The sequence below is a fragment of the Serinus canaria genome, chromosome 5 (genome assembly GCF_022539315.1).
Source record: "Serinus canaria isolate serCan28SL12 chromosome 5, serCan2020, whole genome shotgun sequence".
Lineage (NCBI taxonomy): Eukaryota > Metazoa > Chordata > Aves > Passeriformes > Fringillidae > Serinus > Serinus canaria.
In genome coordinates, this window is record NC_066319.1 from 21,852,681 (window position 1) to 21,870,577 (window position 17,897).

Consider the following 17,897-nt stretch of genomic DNA (forward strand, 5'->3'; position numbering starts at 1 on the left):
TATAATAATGTGAAAATTCGTTACAGTTAGTAAATATGCAACAAGCTAGAAATCCTGTGTGATAGACTGATTTCCTTAGGTTGTTTTATAAAAATGAAAAGTGCATTTTAAAGAATGTGTATTTCCTGCTTAATTGTGGATCCTGGAGCTAAGTTGCTATAAACTTTTTATGGTATTACTGAAATAATAATATTTGTATTTCTATTTGATGCTGTTAATGGACAACATTGATATAAACTGTTGGGGCTAGAGAAAGTGAGTATCCTTTGGATTGCTGTACCTTAAGAAAGTGTTATCTAAAACCAAATCAATAAAAACCACTGCAGTGACAGGTTTGGGGGGTTTTTTGTATACTGTGCCTTTGGTACTCAGCACTGGTAGGAATGGGTTTTTTAACTTGCAAGTTTTTAATTATTTGGCTTCTTGATGATGGACTTAATGCCATTTGCCTTGATTAGCTAGAGAACTAATTCATGGTGATTTTAGTCTTCCGTAAGGCATATTACAAACTTTTTGCAATATTACTTCCTAGGGAAATCTGGAAAGTTAGCCTATCAAACCCATCTTAACAAACTGGGCCCTTGTGTCCTAGAACCAAACTTAAAAGAGTAATTCTGTTGATTTCTGTAGAACAATATAAACACTTTAATGTGGGAAGAAAGCACCTGTTTTGAACTCTGAACAGACTTTTTCACTGAGCCATAATGGAAGGAATTCTGATAATAAGGAGATGTAGCATGCCTAATGTTGCTTCTGACAGTTTTTTTAAACTTCAGACTCCAGCAAAATTTTGCCATTAGAGTATTAGAGACTGAAAAAGTATTAATTCGGTTTCACCAGCAATGTTCAATTAGCTGCAGTCATGCAAACTACTATAGACCAGCTAGAATAAGCATCAGATGAGAGCTTGTACAAAAGTTCAGGTATGAGAATTGAGTATGTTGTATGGGATTCTGTGCAACTGCAGGAACAAGCAGAGCATGTTTACAGAGGTTTTCTGCAGTTTTTTATCAGTCTTTGTCTACCTTGCAAAACTTCTGGAAAGGTTTTTCCTTTTTATATTTACAAATGGACTCCATAGAAGTTTTGGGAAGTGAGAGCATTATATGAATTAATATTCTGGACCCAGATTATCAATAGTCATGAGATATTCTTAGCCATTGTTATTGAGGCAGTAAAGCAGAAAAAAAAATGTTTGTACAAATGTCTTTGTATGAGTCATCAAAATGCTGTGATTTTAGCCAGTAAGTGGATTTTTAAAAATTTGTAATGTTGGTTTTAATACTGACAGGCATTCAGTTCTTGCCATCAGGAGTGTATGCTGTGTTTCCAGTTCCTCGTTATCCTTACCTGCTGCTTCCAATTGCAAATGAAAGAAATCATCTGCGTTCAAGTATTACTTGCTATTTTTTGAACTTGATACTACTTAGAAGGGGTGTGCCAAGAATATTGGTTAGCTCTGTACAGCTGCTGTACTGATTCTCATTTCCCCTGCGTTGAGTGTTGAAACTGGGAATGGATGATTAGTACACAGAGCAAGTAATTCACTTTGTAAATACACATCTGTCTGCTGACAAGATCAACAACAATGTTTGTGCTGCAAAAGGACTTCTTGAGATGTTATTAGCTTCCCAGTTTCTCAGAAGCAAGGATACAGAGAATGGTGCTATTTAACACGATGGTGTGTCCTGGTTCCGCCTGGGATAGGGTTCAATTTTGCAGTCTGTATCACTTCACTATTCTGTACTACCTCACTCAGTTTGAGGGAAAAGGAGTCTCTTCCAAGGAGAAGGGCTTCCTTCTGGTGGAAAAAACTTGGTGGGAGGAGCTGTCTGGTATTGTCTGTTGTTGTTTTTTTTTCCATGTGAATAGTTTCTTTCTTTGTAGCCTGTTGTTAGTAAGTTGCCACTACTGATCATTTTGTCTCATTGCTGTCTCCAGTAAGTTGTTTTTACCTCAACTTGTGATCTTTGCCTTTTGTGCCTCCAATTCTCCTCCTCTCCATCCTGCAGCAGGTAGGGGGAAGGGAGAGAGAGCGAGAGAGGTGTGTGGTTTGGAGAGTCTTGGTGGGGGCACTGAACTGGGGAGTGCCATTCCCAAACCATGGCACAGTGCCATTTCTCTTTGAAAAGAAATAATACATTCCATGGAAATATTGTGCTCTATTATTTTTAATGATCCCCCTTTTATGTATGATGTAACAGTTCATTCAGTACTGAAAACAGAGCTGGATTTCAGACTAAGAAATCATTTTTATATATGAACAGTGTGCAAGCTTAGTTACATTTTCATTACAAACATCTGATCACAGGCTGAGGGAGGTATGGAAAGTGAGAGAGGTTTTTTGTGTGAGAGGGTTATAATTCCTTTAGGTTATAATGAAGTTGCCTCTTTCTTATGACTGCCCCCCCTCTCTTATCTACTTGTCTCATGTGATTCACTGGCAGTTGTAGCTGAGAAACACATAATTAGAGGATGGGATTTTTTGCTGGTCTTTTATATGTGGGTGTTTTAACTGGTCATGTAACTATGGCACCTTTTTATCATACAGTTTAAATAATCTTCAAATCCTGCTTGAAAATTTTGCTGTGAGATTTGGACTTGCAGGACTTAATGGTAGAATTGTGGGCTGGCCAGAATCACAGCCTTGTATGGGTTGCTAGGGTCTGTAAGCCTATTAGAAGAGGGAGCTGTGTTGGGCAAAGTTGGGAAACCAGTCATTTTGTGTTGAGAGGACCACACACTGTTTTCTATGGGCTTCTCCAGCAATCAGTTGTCCTAAATAGCACATAATTCCAATCGTGACCTGAGTCATTACCAGAGAGCAAGTATAAGTGTTACTCACTCTTCTCTCGTGATTATTTCAGTATGACACACAATAGGAGGTACCTGTCATTCTCTTCAGAATCCTTACCTACACAGACTTGCACTCACTCTAGAGAGCTTTATTTCAATAATTTGCTTCTATTTTCTGCTGCATCACAGAGTCCTTAATGATTTTTTAAAAAGTAAGTGTAGTCCCCAGTCCAAGCATGCATTTTTATTTTTGTACACCTAAAGGGTCTTGTGCCATGATGTAAGATTCTTTAGCTTCTTTTGTGTTTGCCATACTCTATGAAAGGTCTGTCTTACTGTGAAAATAAAGCCTGTGCTTTTACCTTGGTTATAACAAAGTCTTGTAAACTGAGAATTTCCTCCATATATGTTTTGCTTGTGCTGAAGTTTCTCAGAACTTTCCAAGCAGTATCTGAAAACTCAAAGTCTGATATTACAGAAGTGGCAAACCTTGTTTCTGATTGCTCTTCAAATACAAATACTTTTCTTTTGTGGTCCTTTAAAGTAAATATAGGCAATTTTAACATCTTCCATGTGCTTCCATCTCTGTGGGGCAGCAGCCTCCAGTATCAAGTCAGCCTCTAGGCAGCGAGTAGCCTTGTGCATTTTGCATGCTGCAGAGTAACTGGTACCCTAATGTCTTATTCAAAGTTTCTCCAAAATGCTGATATTTTCTTTTCATTAATGTAAGGCTAAATTAAGAAACTTTATATTATGTTTCTCAAAGCACAAATATTTGACAGTAACATACCCGTTGTTGAGAACTGGTCATTTTGAGAGACTTTCCAAGACCTTAGTAAATCATGTGGATTTAAGAGGATTTGCTGACATCTGAGATGCGTGCTGATTATAATTAGATTACATCTTCATTTTTCATACATTTTTCATTATTTTTCCTTCTTTAACCATTTTTTATGCAAGTGTCATGTCTGTTAGTAAGCTGTCAAGTTGTTGATTTTTCAGAAGAGCTGGAAGTTTAATACTTACATACATGCTTGTTTTTCCGAATTATTGTTTTTTGATCCTAGTGATTTTTCAGTTTCAATTTCTGTTTCAATATATTCCTGCACTTTGTTGCAATTTGGTTGTCATTTTTTCAAAACGTAGCAAACTAAAAAAAAGAAGAAGAGACTGAATAAATGAATGCATAACATGTATCAAATGTACACTTTGATGCTACATATAAATACAAATTTACAAGTGCATGCCTACCTGTGGCATCTCTGATTGCAACTGAAACACTTGTAACAGTATTTTTGGGATCATTCAGGCTGCTTAAAGTTATTTTATGCCAATTCTGGGGTTGCATTTGGATAATTATAGGCAATTATCCAAAGGTCTTTAAGAAGCTTGCAAACATTACAGTCTGTAGTCTTTATGAGGCAATGACATCTGTCTTTGTGAGGTACCTGTAAGTCTGTTAGCATTTATAAAATGGCACTTTCACGTTGTACAGTAAACCAGTAAGAAAGCAGTGAAATCAAGAGTCCTAATTTGCAATAAACAGTTCCAGTCATTCAATGTTACTGCCTCCTAAGGTTACAATAACTAGGAAGCTGAAAATTTCGGAATGTCAGTGGTCTCCTACTGGAATCATCGTTTCAGATTTTGATTCATGCAGGGCTTTTAAAGACCTCACAATGCTGAGAATAAAATGAGCTCATAACTCTATAACTGGAATCAATGATCCATTTCTGTAGTGGCTCCAACGAGCTTGCTGTATCTCCCCAGCTGGTGGCTGACTGGGACTCCCTTGGAGTCCATCAGTAATGGGATCAAATCCTTCCAGCTCACTACTGGTCAGTATCACAAGGCTCTCAAATGTGCTAGAGCTAATGCCTTAGGCCTTCTAGTAGAAGGACAAGGGTTGAGTAAAACAGGACAAGAACGTGCATACGTGTCAAATAAAGGCCATAGTCTACAAGACCACACAGAAAAAAGCAGATTTTACAGACATGTTTTCAACCTTAGAGGAAAAACCTTGGGGTAGGAAACCAAATACTGAATACAAATTTTGCCAGTAAATACAGTAAATATCGCTCCATGTTTCTTCTCTTTTTTTCTTTCTTTTTTTTTTTTTTTTTTGGCCACCCAAGCCTGCCAATCCTCCTTTCTAAAATACAGCTCCTAGAAACACTGACTTTTGAAGACTTTCTGTGGTTTGGAAATATTGCTTTGTTTTCCTGAGTGAAGTAGTGTTCAGACTCTGGTGTCTTTTAGCAGTGTGCAGATTTGTGGGTTTTTTGAGTGTTGTGTGAGCTGTTAAGTCTGAGAGGCCCAGTGGTGATGGGGATGGACACTTCTTCCTGAGAGCAAACTTTACTTGTACATGTGGGAATGAAGCAGCTTCTCCTCTTTGGTACTGTCTTCCTAGTGCACAGACTGACAGTGGAAAGAGTGCAGAACTGTCTTGGCGGCAGACCTGATTCAAGGTTATAATGGAAGTGGAAGTGTGTGCACATAATTGTATCCCATTATTTTTGGTGTTTGTCAGCCAGCATTCTTCAGATCCCTCTGCTGAGAACAATTCCAGAATATGATCATATGTTGTTGTTCAAAAACTTAAACTATTTTCTTAGGTTAGGCCTTCTCTTCATTTTTGTCCTTACAGTGGCTTTTTTTCATTGACACCTGTTTTAACTTCCACTTTTCATTCTCAAAACACAGAAACAAGGATCTTATTTCTTTATGTCCTTTTCTGAATTTCTATATTTGCTCTCCATGTCCTAGTAGTTTTATTCAAACTTTCTGTTATTATCCTGGTGATAGTCAACAATCTTACTGTTCATGGAGTTTGAGGCAGAAGGTGCAGTAAGACCATCTGGGCTGACCTGTGTGTCATAAGTCACCACATTGCCTTTCCTTGCAGTCCAGGGACTTCAAACTTGACTGCATCTTCTATAATAATACCCAGTCTTGTTGAAAGACAAGATGTACAGAACCAATTGCTGTCCTTTTAAACTTTTGCCAGAGGTTAACCACTGTTACTATTAAAATGTCTGCCTTATTTATACTTTGAATTTTCCTGGCTTTAGATTCCAGTCATTGTTTTTTGTTATGTCTTTCTACAGTTTGTTGAAGATGCATGTAATTTTTCTTCTTGTGTAGGTGTCTGTACATATTAAGGAAATCTACTTTTTGTTCATTTTTTAAATAAACTAAACAGATTGATCTCCATGTTCTACTAAAAGGCATTTTCTCCTGACCTCAAAAAACTCATGTGATTCTTTCTGCACCATTTTTAGTGTTTTAACATGGTTTGAAATATTAAATCACCAGAATGAAACAGTATTTTAGCATCTGTCTGTCTGTGTCTGCATACAGGTAAAATTGTCTTGCCCTCTGCGCTGACTTCTTACTACATACCCATCTATATATACAAAAATAATATAAATCCATTCTGCTGCAGCAGCATGCTGAGAACTAAATGTCTACTCTATCCCTTTAATCCTTTTCAGAAGCTGTTTTTAGGGGAAAAGTTGCCTTGCTCTTAGTGTTTAACTGTGTCTCAAATATATGTCAGTGTGTTTTTTGTTCAAATGCACCTACTTTGCTAAGCAGTCGTATAGAGTTTAGTAAGCTCTGTATGACTTTATTGTGCTCACTGTTTTTCATGTCTCCAGGCTTTGTGTCATTTGCAAATTGCACTGAAAATTTATATGTATTTCAGACATGAAAATTCCAGTGCCTTCAGGCCCAGTATCAGTTCCTCTAGACTCCACTTGCAACAGAATCAGAGACTGGCTAAGCTTGGAAAGAACTTCTGGAGATCAACTGTCCAACCTCTCTCTCAAGCAGGAACATCTCCAGATGGCTTTCAGTATCTTCAAGAGCAGAGATTTTACTACATCATTGGGCAACCTGTATTAGTGCTCAGTCACACTCACTCTGGAAAGGTCTCCCCTGATGTTTGGAGGGAACCTCCTGTGTTTCACTTTGTGCCTTTGCCTCTGGTCCTTTCACTGGCCACCAGTGAAAGGAGCCTAGTTTTCTTTCTTTGCACCTTCCCTTCAGGTATTTGTTCATAGTGGTGAGACCTTCCTTGAGCCTTCTCTTCTCTAGGCTGAAGAGCCACAGCAGTCTCAGCTTTTCTTTGTAGGGGAGATGCTCCAGTGCCATCATTACCTTCATGGTTCTTTCCTGAACTCTCTCCAGTTTGCCCACATCTCTCTTGCTTTTAATTAAAATACATTTTTAATAATAGTTGCTTTTGGGATGCATCATACTGTAACAATGATTACTGTTAACCTTTGTGCTAGAAACTGTGCATGGTTATATGCATTTAGAATGAATGTTTTAATATTCAGCCCTTGCTTCCATTTCCTTTAGCTTGGTGCTCTGTATTTACACCTATAGTTATTCTTTTGTAGGAGTAGAATAGGGTTTTGAAAATTTTTGAATATATACAGAAACTGTTAATGTGACACTTAAAGTGCTACATGTTAAACACATAGGAAAAAAATGGAAATTATTGCCATGGTATTAATTAGTAGAGTGAATGTGATTCAGTTTTGTATCTGTGGGGGGGTTCTGTTGCTATTTAAATCCTCATTTGATGTGTGAATTTTAACGTTTGTGTACTCCAGTGCACTATTCTACTTGGAAGAATGCTGTAGGGCACAAGTTAGAATCCATTTGTATTTATCCAGCTTTAAATTATCACTGTAACTTAGGACTTTGAAGATGAAAGAAATTGCTGAGACACAGAATCTAGTCTTTAGCAATAGTCAATAGTGGTAAACATTTAACTGATATAATATTTTTTTTTTCTCTCAGTCCTTGGTAGAACTAACATTCTTAATCAAATTCTTTATGACCTGGATTTGCAGTCAGTGATTGTATACTGCTGCTCCAAATTATTTTAGTTGCCCTTGAGTGAAGTATCTTTCCATGCGGTGTGTCCTAAACCGTGTTATACCTGCACTTGCTCTGTGAGTGTTGCAAGTTGCTTTTTTGGGCAAGCTAACTTCTGTGTAGCTGCCCATGAAGCTCTTTGTTGAGAGATGCAGAGGGAAATGCAGCCAAACTTCTGTCTCTTGCCTTCATTGCTCTCATGTTTGCCAAACCGAAATTGCTGTAAATTCACCATTAAGAAGCATTTGTTTAGATGCAAAGAAGAAAAGAGTAAAAAGCAGCTAAGATAGAAATGAAGATTCAGAAGTAAAGTATAACATTGAATTCTATTTCTTTCAATTTTTCTCTCTAGATTCCCTCTGGCCAAAGATTCGTGTTCCCCTGAAAGTTGTTAGGACTGCAGAAAACAAACTTAGCAACCGCTTCTTCCCTTATGATGAGATTGAAACGGAAGCAGTGCTGGCTATTGATGATGATATCATTATGCTAACCTCAGATGAACTCCAGTTTGGCTATGAGGTAAGAGAATTTGTTTTTCCCTGTCTCCTAGGCCATCCACTTCAACATTGTATATAAAGTGGAGGAAGCACTGTTGATTCAGATTGTTGCACCTCTCTTTACTATAATAGTTGAATGCTGACTGAAACAGTTTTACAGATAGTCATTTCTTTATTGGAAAACCTGCCATGTAAGAGGTTTTCAGTAACTGGCACAGGAGTGCCAAGAGACTCCAGAAAATGTTGTAGTGGAATAAGTGCGGGGGATGCAGCCTGAAGACTGAGCTGCATTCTTCTTAACTTCAGATAAATCAGAAATTCTAGCCAAGGGAACATGTTTTGATGGGCGAGGAAGGTTTCAGAGATTAAGTGTTGGGAACAGAGGAGGCCTCTTGGGGACATGCCGAAGGAAGGTGGAGTGCAGTGAAAGGAAGAACTGAAGAATTTCAAGGAGGGGACACATGGATCATGTGCTTCAAATGGCAAAACTTCAACAGCTGCTCTTGTGATGAGAGTATGGACAAAAAGAGAGCTTGTCCAAATCAGTTACCCATGGGAGTGCAAAGAAGTGACAGTCTCCATAGGGACTTGAATTGTTTGTTAAAAGTACACTTGAAGCAACACTGTTGTCTTCCTTCCAAAGCTATGTTTTGAATTAGCTAATTTTTTGTCTTCCATTTGTATTTGAGTGTATAACAGTCCATAATCTAAGTCCACAGTCCATAATCATTACTGTTATATGTGTGTATTTCAGACAAAGTTACTGTATTTGTAAACAAATCAGAAACATTAGGAAATGTAATACCATATTTTAAGAAAGCTTTGAATTATTTAGTCACACCTGTACGTGCATTATCAACTGCAAAACAACACTGGGCTTCCTAAGTGAGAGCTAGAACATGAAACTGTTACTGAAGTTGAATGAAATTATGGAAACTTCTCTAAGATGGAGAAAGCTAGTGACATGTGATAGTTGTCCAAATTTTAGCAATCTTAAATGCAGTTAATATAAGATGATATTTTAAAAAAATATGTTGGACATATTTCTTTAATGTATGTGCATGTGGGGTGAAATACTGCTCCTTCTCCCTCTGGAGTAAAAGAGACTGTTAGCAAGTAACAAGCTTTTGGACTCCAGAAAGGTCTTGTGATGATGTAGGTATGCTGAAGTAATAACAAAGACGTTAAGTAGTGGAGACAGAGGTTTCATCTATCATGTGTGTCTCCAGAAAGGAAATACTTTCCTTGCCAGGTTAAGAGTAGTGAGTTAATACATGAAGTGTGAAAGATGGAAGGAAGAGAAGACAACTGAAGGAAGGGGATTTTGGCTACACAGACCTTCTCTATACTTTGTTGTCTACACTGAATGTTTTAAGCATTGTACTGCAACAGCAGAGCAATCAAGTGCTGGCAGTTCTGCAAGATGACTTACTTTTGCCTGTGTTGGTGCCTGAAACTATGAGTTTTGAGAGTGATGTGATAGGATGAAAGATAGCAGATCCATAAGGTGCATGGTGCATAAATCCTTGCTCCATTTGCAATTTGACTTCCATTTTCATAAAGCTGTGCCTAAGAGTAAGGAGTGACTTACCAAAGTCACCTAAGTGACTGTGTAAGTAGTTCTGCTATTTGCAGAGCCGGCTTGAAGGGCTTTGAAGCAAAGATTCAAACTGTAGCTGAGTTCCGGCTGTGTCAGCCAGAAGTCACGTGAAACAGAACCTTGGTTTTTGTGTGTCTGAGCTGTTAATTTTAACACCCTCAATAGACAATGTCTGTATCATAACATATATTGAATCTGGTCACTCCCACAGAAAGGAGTTATCCTCATGAAAAAAAAACATAGGGCAAAGAAAATTTGATGTGAGTTCCCTTGTAGTCAGTGCAGCTAGGGAATAATCAGGACCCGCAACTGTTCCTCTCCTAGGATTAAGTCCAACAGGTCCAGCAGTTTGATTGTGCTGGCTCATTTATTGGCCTTCTGGCCATGTGCCTTGGTTGCAGGGACTATCTGAGTAACAGTCCTTATATTCTTGTGTGAATGTAACTGTTTGGACATGAGATTGTTTAGTTTAGCAGACTGGAAACTATTTTGCAGTTTTTTGCATTTTATTTTAAATCTTAATTCTGGGAAGTCAGCTTACCTCACAAGAACATTGATGGAAAATTAAAGTGCTGTATTGAGAAGATAGTTGAGACAAACCTTTGAGTAATTTGAATCCTTGTATTTTGAGTTTGACTTCACCCCCCCCCACTCCCTCAGTAAATTAAATGAATAGAAATGTCTTTGAATACAGAAGCAGAGCAAATTATTCTAGGAATACACAGTTTTCCTCGGGTAGGGAGTAGATGATGTAACTCCTGCTCTCTGGCACAGAAATCAGGGGCTGAAGATTGATCTTTCCTGTCCTTGAGTGTCTGTGACTTGCTTGACAGGCCTGAGCTGGCCCCCAGATGTTTAAATTGTCCTCAGCCTGTGATAATTTATTTATCTGTTTATGTGTGTTACCAGAAAAGTATCTCTCAAACTCTTGACTCATTTGCAGGGGAATCCAGAGGGAACAGTAGCAGCATATAAGGTTACTAGAAAGTTTTCTTTTAAAAGTAGGTCTGCTTCTGCTTTGGTCATATGAAGGGCTGGAAACGTGACATTCAGTAATTTTCTTTTCTCTCCAGACATCCTTGAGACTTTGCATTTAAACATGTGGCAAAACCCCCTCTGTCACACACTTCTCTGAATGTATAGAGCAAGCCTAAAAAAAAAAATCAGAAAACTTTGATCTCTGTACACTTTCAGCCATAAAAAAATATAGTAACACTCAAAGTGTCAGACATTTTTTACTTGTTAAAAGTGAACTATTATGGTACAGTGATTTATGACCTTGCATAAATCTATTGGAGCAAGCAGAAAAATAGTCCCTGTGTGCTGCTGTATTAAGGTAGCAGAAGAATACTCATGACATTCTGACTTTAAAAAAAGTAGTTCTTTTAAGTTACATGACTTGGAATACTGCAAAAAAATCTTACGTCTAGATAATTTTTTCCCACTTACTGAACTTCGTTGTTCACAGAGAGAGTTTTAGAGAGACCCAAGAAATTGAGAAAGTATTTAGATTATCATAATCTTAAAAAGTTAAATCAGAACCGTTGGCCACCTCTGAAGTGTTTGGTGTTTGAATAGATGACTGAAATCAAGCATTGTGGCATTCGCAGCTGGCCTTGAGGCAGATGTCATCGCAATAAGTAATTTCTTATCCCATGCTTATGTAGCACTTTGTCCTTACAGAGACAAAATATTTTTATTAGAGCAATTCTAGAAATAGTCTAAATGGGTATTACTGCTCTGAGTTTATGTTTTTCGTTCATAAAATCTACCATTTGGTGCATTGCTAAGTTTGCATTTACTCAGTTGAAAACTTTGGGCCTTCCATTGGTAGATGATCTTATTCTGTCTCAGAATTGTTTTTCAGTGCTTCATGTCTCTGGCACTCTTTAAAAAAATCTATTCTGTGTTGAATTGCATATTTTGCTAGGCCAAAATTTTCATGAAGTTGGAATGCCTTCTTCAGAGGAATTCTTCCTTGCTCATTTTGACTTTAAAAGTTTAGTCTTTAGCATTCCTTTGTAGGGCAAGTACTATAACTCTGCTTAACAAAAGAATTCTTCACTGCTCGCCACATTCAAAGCTCTTCTTCAAACTGATGATATTTTACAAAATGTGCGTGTGCAAAGCATCTTGCATCTTTTAATGGACTCTGTGTTTACATTTTACTTTATTTTTTTAGTAATAGCACAAGCCATTCCTTTGAGGACTGGGAAAGAATTGAGAGTGGATGGGGCTCTGGAAGGCAGAAGGAGTACGATGGTTTGAGTTTGTTTTCATTTGTAGAGAATAATCAGTGTTTCATTCTTAAAATGTCATGGTAGCTTTGAAATGCTGACTATTTTTCTGTTCATTAAACTGTTGAAATTTCATGTGACTTAATATAGTCTACTGAATTTAATGCATAAATGTTTGAGAATATTTTGTAGAAGGAAATGCTTCCCTGTCCTTCTGGCTACATGGAGAGTATGCTGTTCTGATGGCACAGCAATTTGCACTAAATAGTTGAGGCTGTGAGGCAGAAAGAGCTCTGGAGAGATGAGGCTGGAGGGTGTTTTAGCTATGCTCTTTATGTCACTTGGGAACTTGACTTGGAAACAAAATTACTATCATTTCCTTTTGGTTTTCCTTACAAGACTTTTAGTAAAACTACTAACTCAGAACTTCTATTTGACATTTCATCTGGGAGATGCTTCATCCAAAAACATTTATCTTCAGGGTTGACTACCAGAGTCTTTGGAATGACTTGTCTGCAAATAAGCATACCTCCTCTTCACTTGGCAATGTTTTTCCTTGGATGTTTCCCTTACCAGTATTAAAGCAGGCCATCCTTCTTAGTCTGAGAAAGCTAATAAGATCACTGGCTAAAATAAAATGTACTCCTAACAGACTAATAAATTATAGGCAACCATCAAACAAGAAAATGGACAGTAATGCAAAATAGAGAGTAGTATTAGAATCATAACCACTATTTTTATTCTGAAAGCTTCCTTATATGCAGTAGCTGTATATATTAATTTTGGCAAAAGCATATGTATGGATTTGGGCAATGAGCTGGATGGAGCCACTGGGAGCCTTTCCAGAATTACCATTGAATGAGCTAGTGGTGAACATTGTGAAAAAGCCAAGCTTTTCCACTGACTTCAAAAGCATTACTTTTAAAGGGAATCTTTGTTCAGAACACCAAAGTTATTTTTTAGATGCATCGAACTGACAAATTTCAGAGGCCAGGACATTTTTTTACAGGGTAGAGTTGATATTTAGAGTGACACAAGAACATCTGCATGAGTAATGTGCATTATAGTTGGCTTTTATTTTATGTCATTTAGACTCTTGAAGATGACTCCAAGGGCAAAAACTATAAGGGCTATGATTCCAGGGTTCTGTGTTGAGAAGGCACTGCACTCCCATGGGAAGCAGTAGCTGACTTTAATCTTTCTTTCAGCTGCTGTTAATATGCATGCCATTTCCTCTTCAAGAACTCTTAGCCCAGTACGATGCAGATCTGTAGTGTTCCATTAAATCCTTTGTTGAGCCTCAGTAGCTTATGTGGTGGTGCCTTCCAACAGCTGGGAGATAGACATTTTAATATTCAGGTTTAAAACTAAATCATTAAATTTTTGAGTCCTGGAGAGTGAGGAATAAATTTTTGAGTGTCGTACATTTAGTTTTGTGTTCTTTATTAAGGTTTTCTACATCATGTCAAAATAGATATCTCAAGCGCTCACTGGCTTGCCTGCCAGAAGTCTGTATTGTTTTAATTAGCTTATGGCACCAACTTGTAAGTGTCCTATGAATTCTCTTCCATCAGTTCCAAGTTAGCTCTGCTTTTAAGAACCCTCTGTGTTGGAGCGTTGTCATATCTAAATACTATCCCAGTACTTGTGCCCTAGAACTGTCTAGAAAGATTGATTTCTGGATAAAATAGAAGTCGAGGAGTCAGAAGATCTGGTTCCCATTCTTGTTTCCTGTATAATTTTGGCAAGTTCCCTCATCTGGATGTTTGAAATAATAACTGCTCTCATCATGGGATTCTGAAGCTGTATTAACTGACAGCAATAAAATGTGTTGAGATGTATAGATGAAAAGGTATATAGTAATGAAAAATAGAAGAAATGTAGATGCAGAAGCAGTAACTTAAAACTGTTTTATCATATTTCCTATGACAGAATACTTGCATAGAGTCCTTATAGTCCAGTCCTCCTGGCTGAAATGCACTGACACAAGAAGTAGCTAAAGTAAACTGCTGATGGGGTGACATTTCCAGGATGGTGGAATTCCAGATAACACTTCCTTTACTGTACATTCAACTGTAGGGTTCTCTTGTCTTTCATACAGATGAAAGAATTTGTGAAGGGATCCTTCGGGATTTTTGAGGTACTTTGTTCTTGTTGTTGATCTTGCATACAAAAGTTTCATTATATATGCATCAGTTTGTTTATACATTACCAACCTAAACCAGAAGCTCTTGTAACCTAACTGTATGTTACAGAGTCAAGACTCGTTCTTCCAACAAGCCTAGCAGTTATTTGGATTAAGGGACAAATTTTGAATAATTTGTCTGCAAATAATGCAGACAAATTGTATTTAGCACACAAACAGCATTCAGACCCCTCTAAATAATTATAATCCTTCCTCCCTTTTTCTCTAATGCAAAAATTGTCCATTATTTAATGTGGCCAGCAGTGTGGAGAACTGGGGTTGTGTTAATGATGCCCTTCTTCTTGTTCTTGTCTACTGTATTTGATCCTGTAGTCAGCTGTAAAATAACGTATGGAGTGACAAGGATGGTATCTTGATTGTATCCAGCTGTCTGGAACAAGTCAAGGGTAAAGAGGCCTTCCATTTAGCCAAGCACCCACTAAAGAATACCAGAAATATTAAAATTTAAGCCAGTTCCTGACAAAGGAAGCAGGTTGGTTAGATTCGAAGCCAGCTGTGAAAGTAGTTAGGTTGTAGTCATATCTACTGAAGTTAACATCAAAAGTTTCATTTAAATCATGCTTGGGTTTAGTTAGAGTTAAAATCTTTTTGAATAGCCATTTGTGTATCTCTATAACAATTATTTTAGTAGTCCATTAGTGGCCTTTTGCTCTGGGACATGGCTTCTCTGTGTTGTAGGGTCCTTCCACAGCAAAGCTTACTGCTTTTTGTACTTCTTCCTGGCAACTTTTTGTTCCAAGAATTTGGACTTAAAAGAATTTACATGATCTTTGCCCCACTGAAACTCTACCCTTGCAGATGTGTTGCATTTGCTACCCTTGCAGAAAGCAGATGTGTTGCATTTGCTTTCTGTGCAGGCCTGGTTAACAGCATGTCAACGTTTTTTTTTTCTTCAGGTCTGGCGTGAGTTCCCTGACAGGTTGGTTGGATATCCAGGTCGCCTGCATCTTTGGGACCATGAGATGAACAAATGGAAATATGAATCAGAATGGACCAATGAAGTCTCAATGGTGCTCACTGGGGCAGCCTTTTATCACAAGGTGATATACAACTTGCACTGCACTAATGTACGATGGGGACATTAAAAAAGATCTGCACGTGCTTCTGTCATTGTTCTGTCATCAGTTTTTGTGGTGCTATGCTTATGTTCTTTAAAACAGTTGTAGAACTGATTGCAAACTTTCCCTAGACCTCTTTCAGTTGCTGTGAAAACCACTGATTTGTCTCTGCCAATGAAATAAAACCATTTCTTATCTTTATGATCTTACAAAACTCCTGACAGTTTGCATGACCTGAAAGTACATAGCAAATTTTGCCAGGAATGTAGCTTTGTCGCTGGTAGGTTCAGAAAAAAGAAGCAATTTTAATGAAGTTTGTGTGGTGGTCAGGAAAGGAATAATAAGCAGTTTAGCACCCAAAAATTGTTTTCTATCTGCTGAAGTAGTTCTTGTCTGAAGGCACTATCACTTAGCTGCCTACCCTTCCATGACTGAAATATTTAGTCTTGTAGTTACTGTATCTATATTTAAAATTCTCTTCTTTCTCTCACTCTCTTCTCTGCAGTATTTCAACTATCTTTACACCTATAAGATGCCTGGAGACATCAAGAATTGGGTGGATGCTCATATGAATTGTGAAGATATTGCCATGAATTTTCTAGTAGCAAATGTCACTGGAAAATCAGTCATTAAGGTGGGGCTTTGCATTTATCTTTACAAAATTAAAAAATATGAGTTACATACTTAAATTCAGTAGACTTCAATATGTTACTTAATTCTCCCTTTTCTCTCATTTTCTCCCAGTATGGTATCTTGGTCTCTTTCTCATGGTAGAAAAGCCCTTCTGGTAAAGTTTTTATGTTAACTGAGAACAGAATTATTTTTTACCAGTTGTTTCTGGTGGTTATTTTAACCATCTAGATGAGCTATAAAAAAGATAATTTAAATGACAGCTGTACTTACGTGTGTATATGTACAGGCCCACAGACATATATTTTAACTATTTGAGATTGCTAGAGGAAAGAAATTGCCAACTGTCCACAGCTCACTCTATCGTGGCCTGACAACAGCTGATTTATAGGAATGTTAATTGCAAGAACATTAATTGCAAGATCAGCTTTAAATGAACTTTTTATCCCTGAATTAATTTCCTGACATGTTTCGACACGTTTTCAGGTCTAGACATTCACTCTGTACATTCATTTCAAAGTGTGTCAACTTGGAATGAGATTTAGAGGCCACCAGGCATTACTTCAATTAGCAGGGCCCGTTCTCCCTTCTGTCCATCATCATTTACTGGGACTGGTGGCTGCAGTTCCTAGAAAAGTCTTTAGAAGATAAAGTGTGTGCTTTAGCTGAAAAAGTTTCCGAGCTGTATGAGGGCAGAGCAGAGTAATTTGGCACCTCTGTGCGATTCGGAGAGTCTTGCAGGGTTTGCCAGTCAGCTCTTAGCTGGAGAGAGCGAAAGAGCGCCTGTTGGATTAACGTTACGGTGAAGTATGGGAAGCTATATTTCATCGCTGTTATGGCTGCAAGAACAAATGGTGTTTATACAGGGACCTTGGCAGTGAGAAAACAGTCATTAAACAGGAATTAAGGAGCTTGTCATCGCCACTTCTTTTCAGTTACAGAAGGAAAAAACCCTCCAAGCCGTTTTTATTGGGCCCCTGTGAATTTTGCAGTCAGCCGGGCCAGATGGAGCTGAATGGAGGAATAGAGTGGCTTTTTTTTTTTTTTTTTTGTACACCCCCTCTTTTTTAGACAGCTCAGCTTACACTGCAGGCATGTTCAGAGGTATTGCACTGCTCTCTGTGCAAGGAGATTAATGTCCCTTCTGTTGATATTTGATAATATCTGGCGTGTCTTTCTGCAGGTGACCCCACGAAAGAAGTTCAAATGTCCAGAATGCACAGCAATTGATGGGTTATCACTGGACCAGACACACATGGTGGAAAGGTGAGTGACCACTCTCTATTTCTCTGATTGTCTTGTTCTGATCCCTAGAATCTTATCCTGTGTCTCATTAAATTAGGATCAAAAATGATAGTGTTTTTATAAATTACTAATTTTGAAAGAATGTTACATGGATTCCATCAACAGAAGTTATTCCTGTGATGGGTGATGTGTCACTGAAAGGTAGACTACTACAAAAAAGGACTTTAGAAGGGTACAATTTTTATCAGCCTTGCTGTAAAGCTTATAGGACAGATGTATGAAGTTGAGGTTCTTGGTAGGCAGTGCTGTCAGTAATACCACATTTCTGATTGCCGTGAAATATCAACTGTAATAATTATTAATTCTTTTTTAAAACAAAACAATTGGTACCTTACCAAAGAGCAGAAAGGATATAAATTATTAATAAAATAATTTGAAGTGATATTTGTACATTGCCTTATTTCTAAGGATTGTGAAGCACATTGCTTCCACTAGTGAAGGGCATTTGTTGCACAATTCCATGTTGCATTTTTTAACAATGGCAGCATAATTATATTTCTCCTGAAAATTTAGTTTTGAAATGAAGTATGCATTTGGAAAGGCAGTGAATGCTTAGAGTGAAATACTGAAAGTTTGTAAGTGTGATATTTGCATTCCCTGCTTTACAGTAAGAGGCTTTCCAGCCTTGACCAAGACCCTAGGCTTCTTTCTGCCTTGGCTTCTGAATTTGTGAAA

General features: G+C 37.7%; 1 protein-coding gene across 1 annotated transcript in view; it reads left to right on the plus strand.

Moving 5' to 3' along the window:
- Nucleotides 1–17,897, plus strand: part of EXT2 (exostosin glycosyltransferase 2) — a 72,713-nt gene that overhangs the window by 46,716 nt on the left and 8,100 nt on the right. The window contains exons 10-13 of the mRNA XM_030240143.2: nucleotides 8,042–8,208; nucleotides 15,126–15,269; nucleotides 15,793–15,921; nucleotides 17,101–17,183. Coding sequence (XP_030096003.1) covers nucleotides 8,042–8,208; nucleotides 15,126–15,269; nucleotides 15,793–15,921; nucleotides 17,101–17,183 — 523 coding nt within the window. The remainder of the gene's footprint in view (nucleotides 1–8,041; nucleotides 8,209–15,125; nucleotides 15,270–15,792; nucleotides 15,922–17,100; nucleotides 17,184–17,897) is intronic.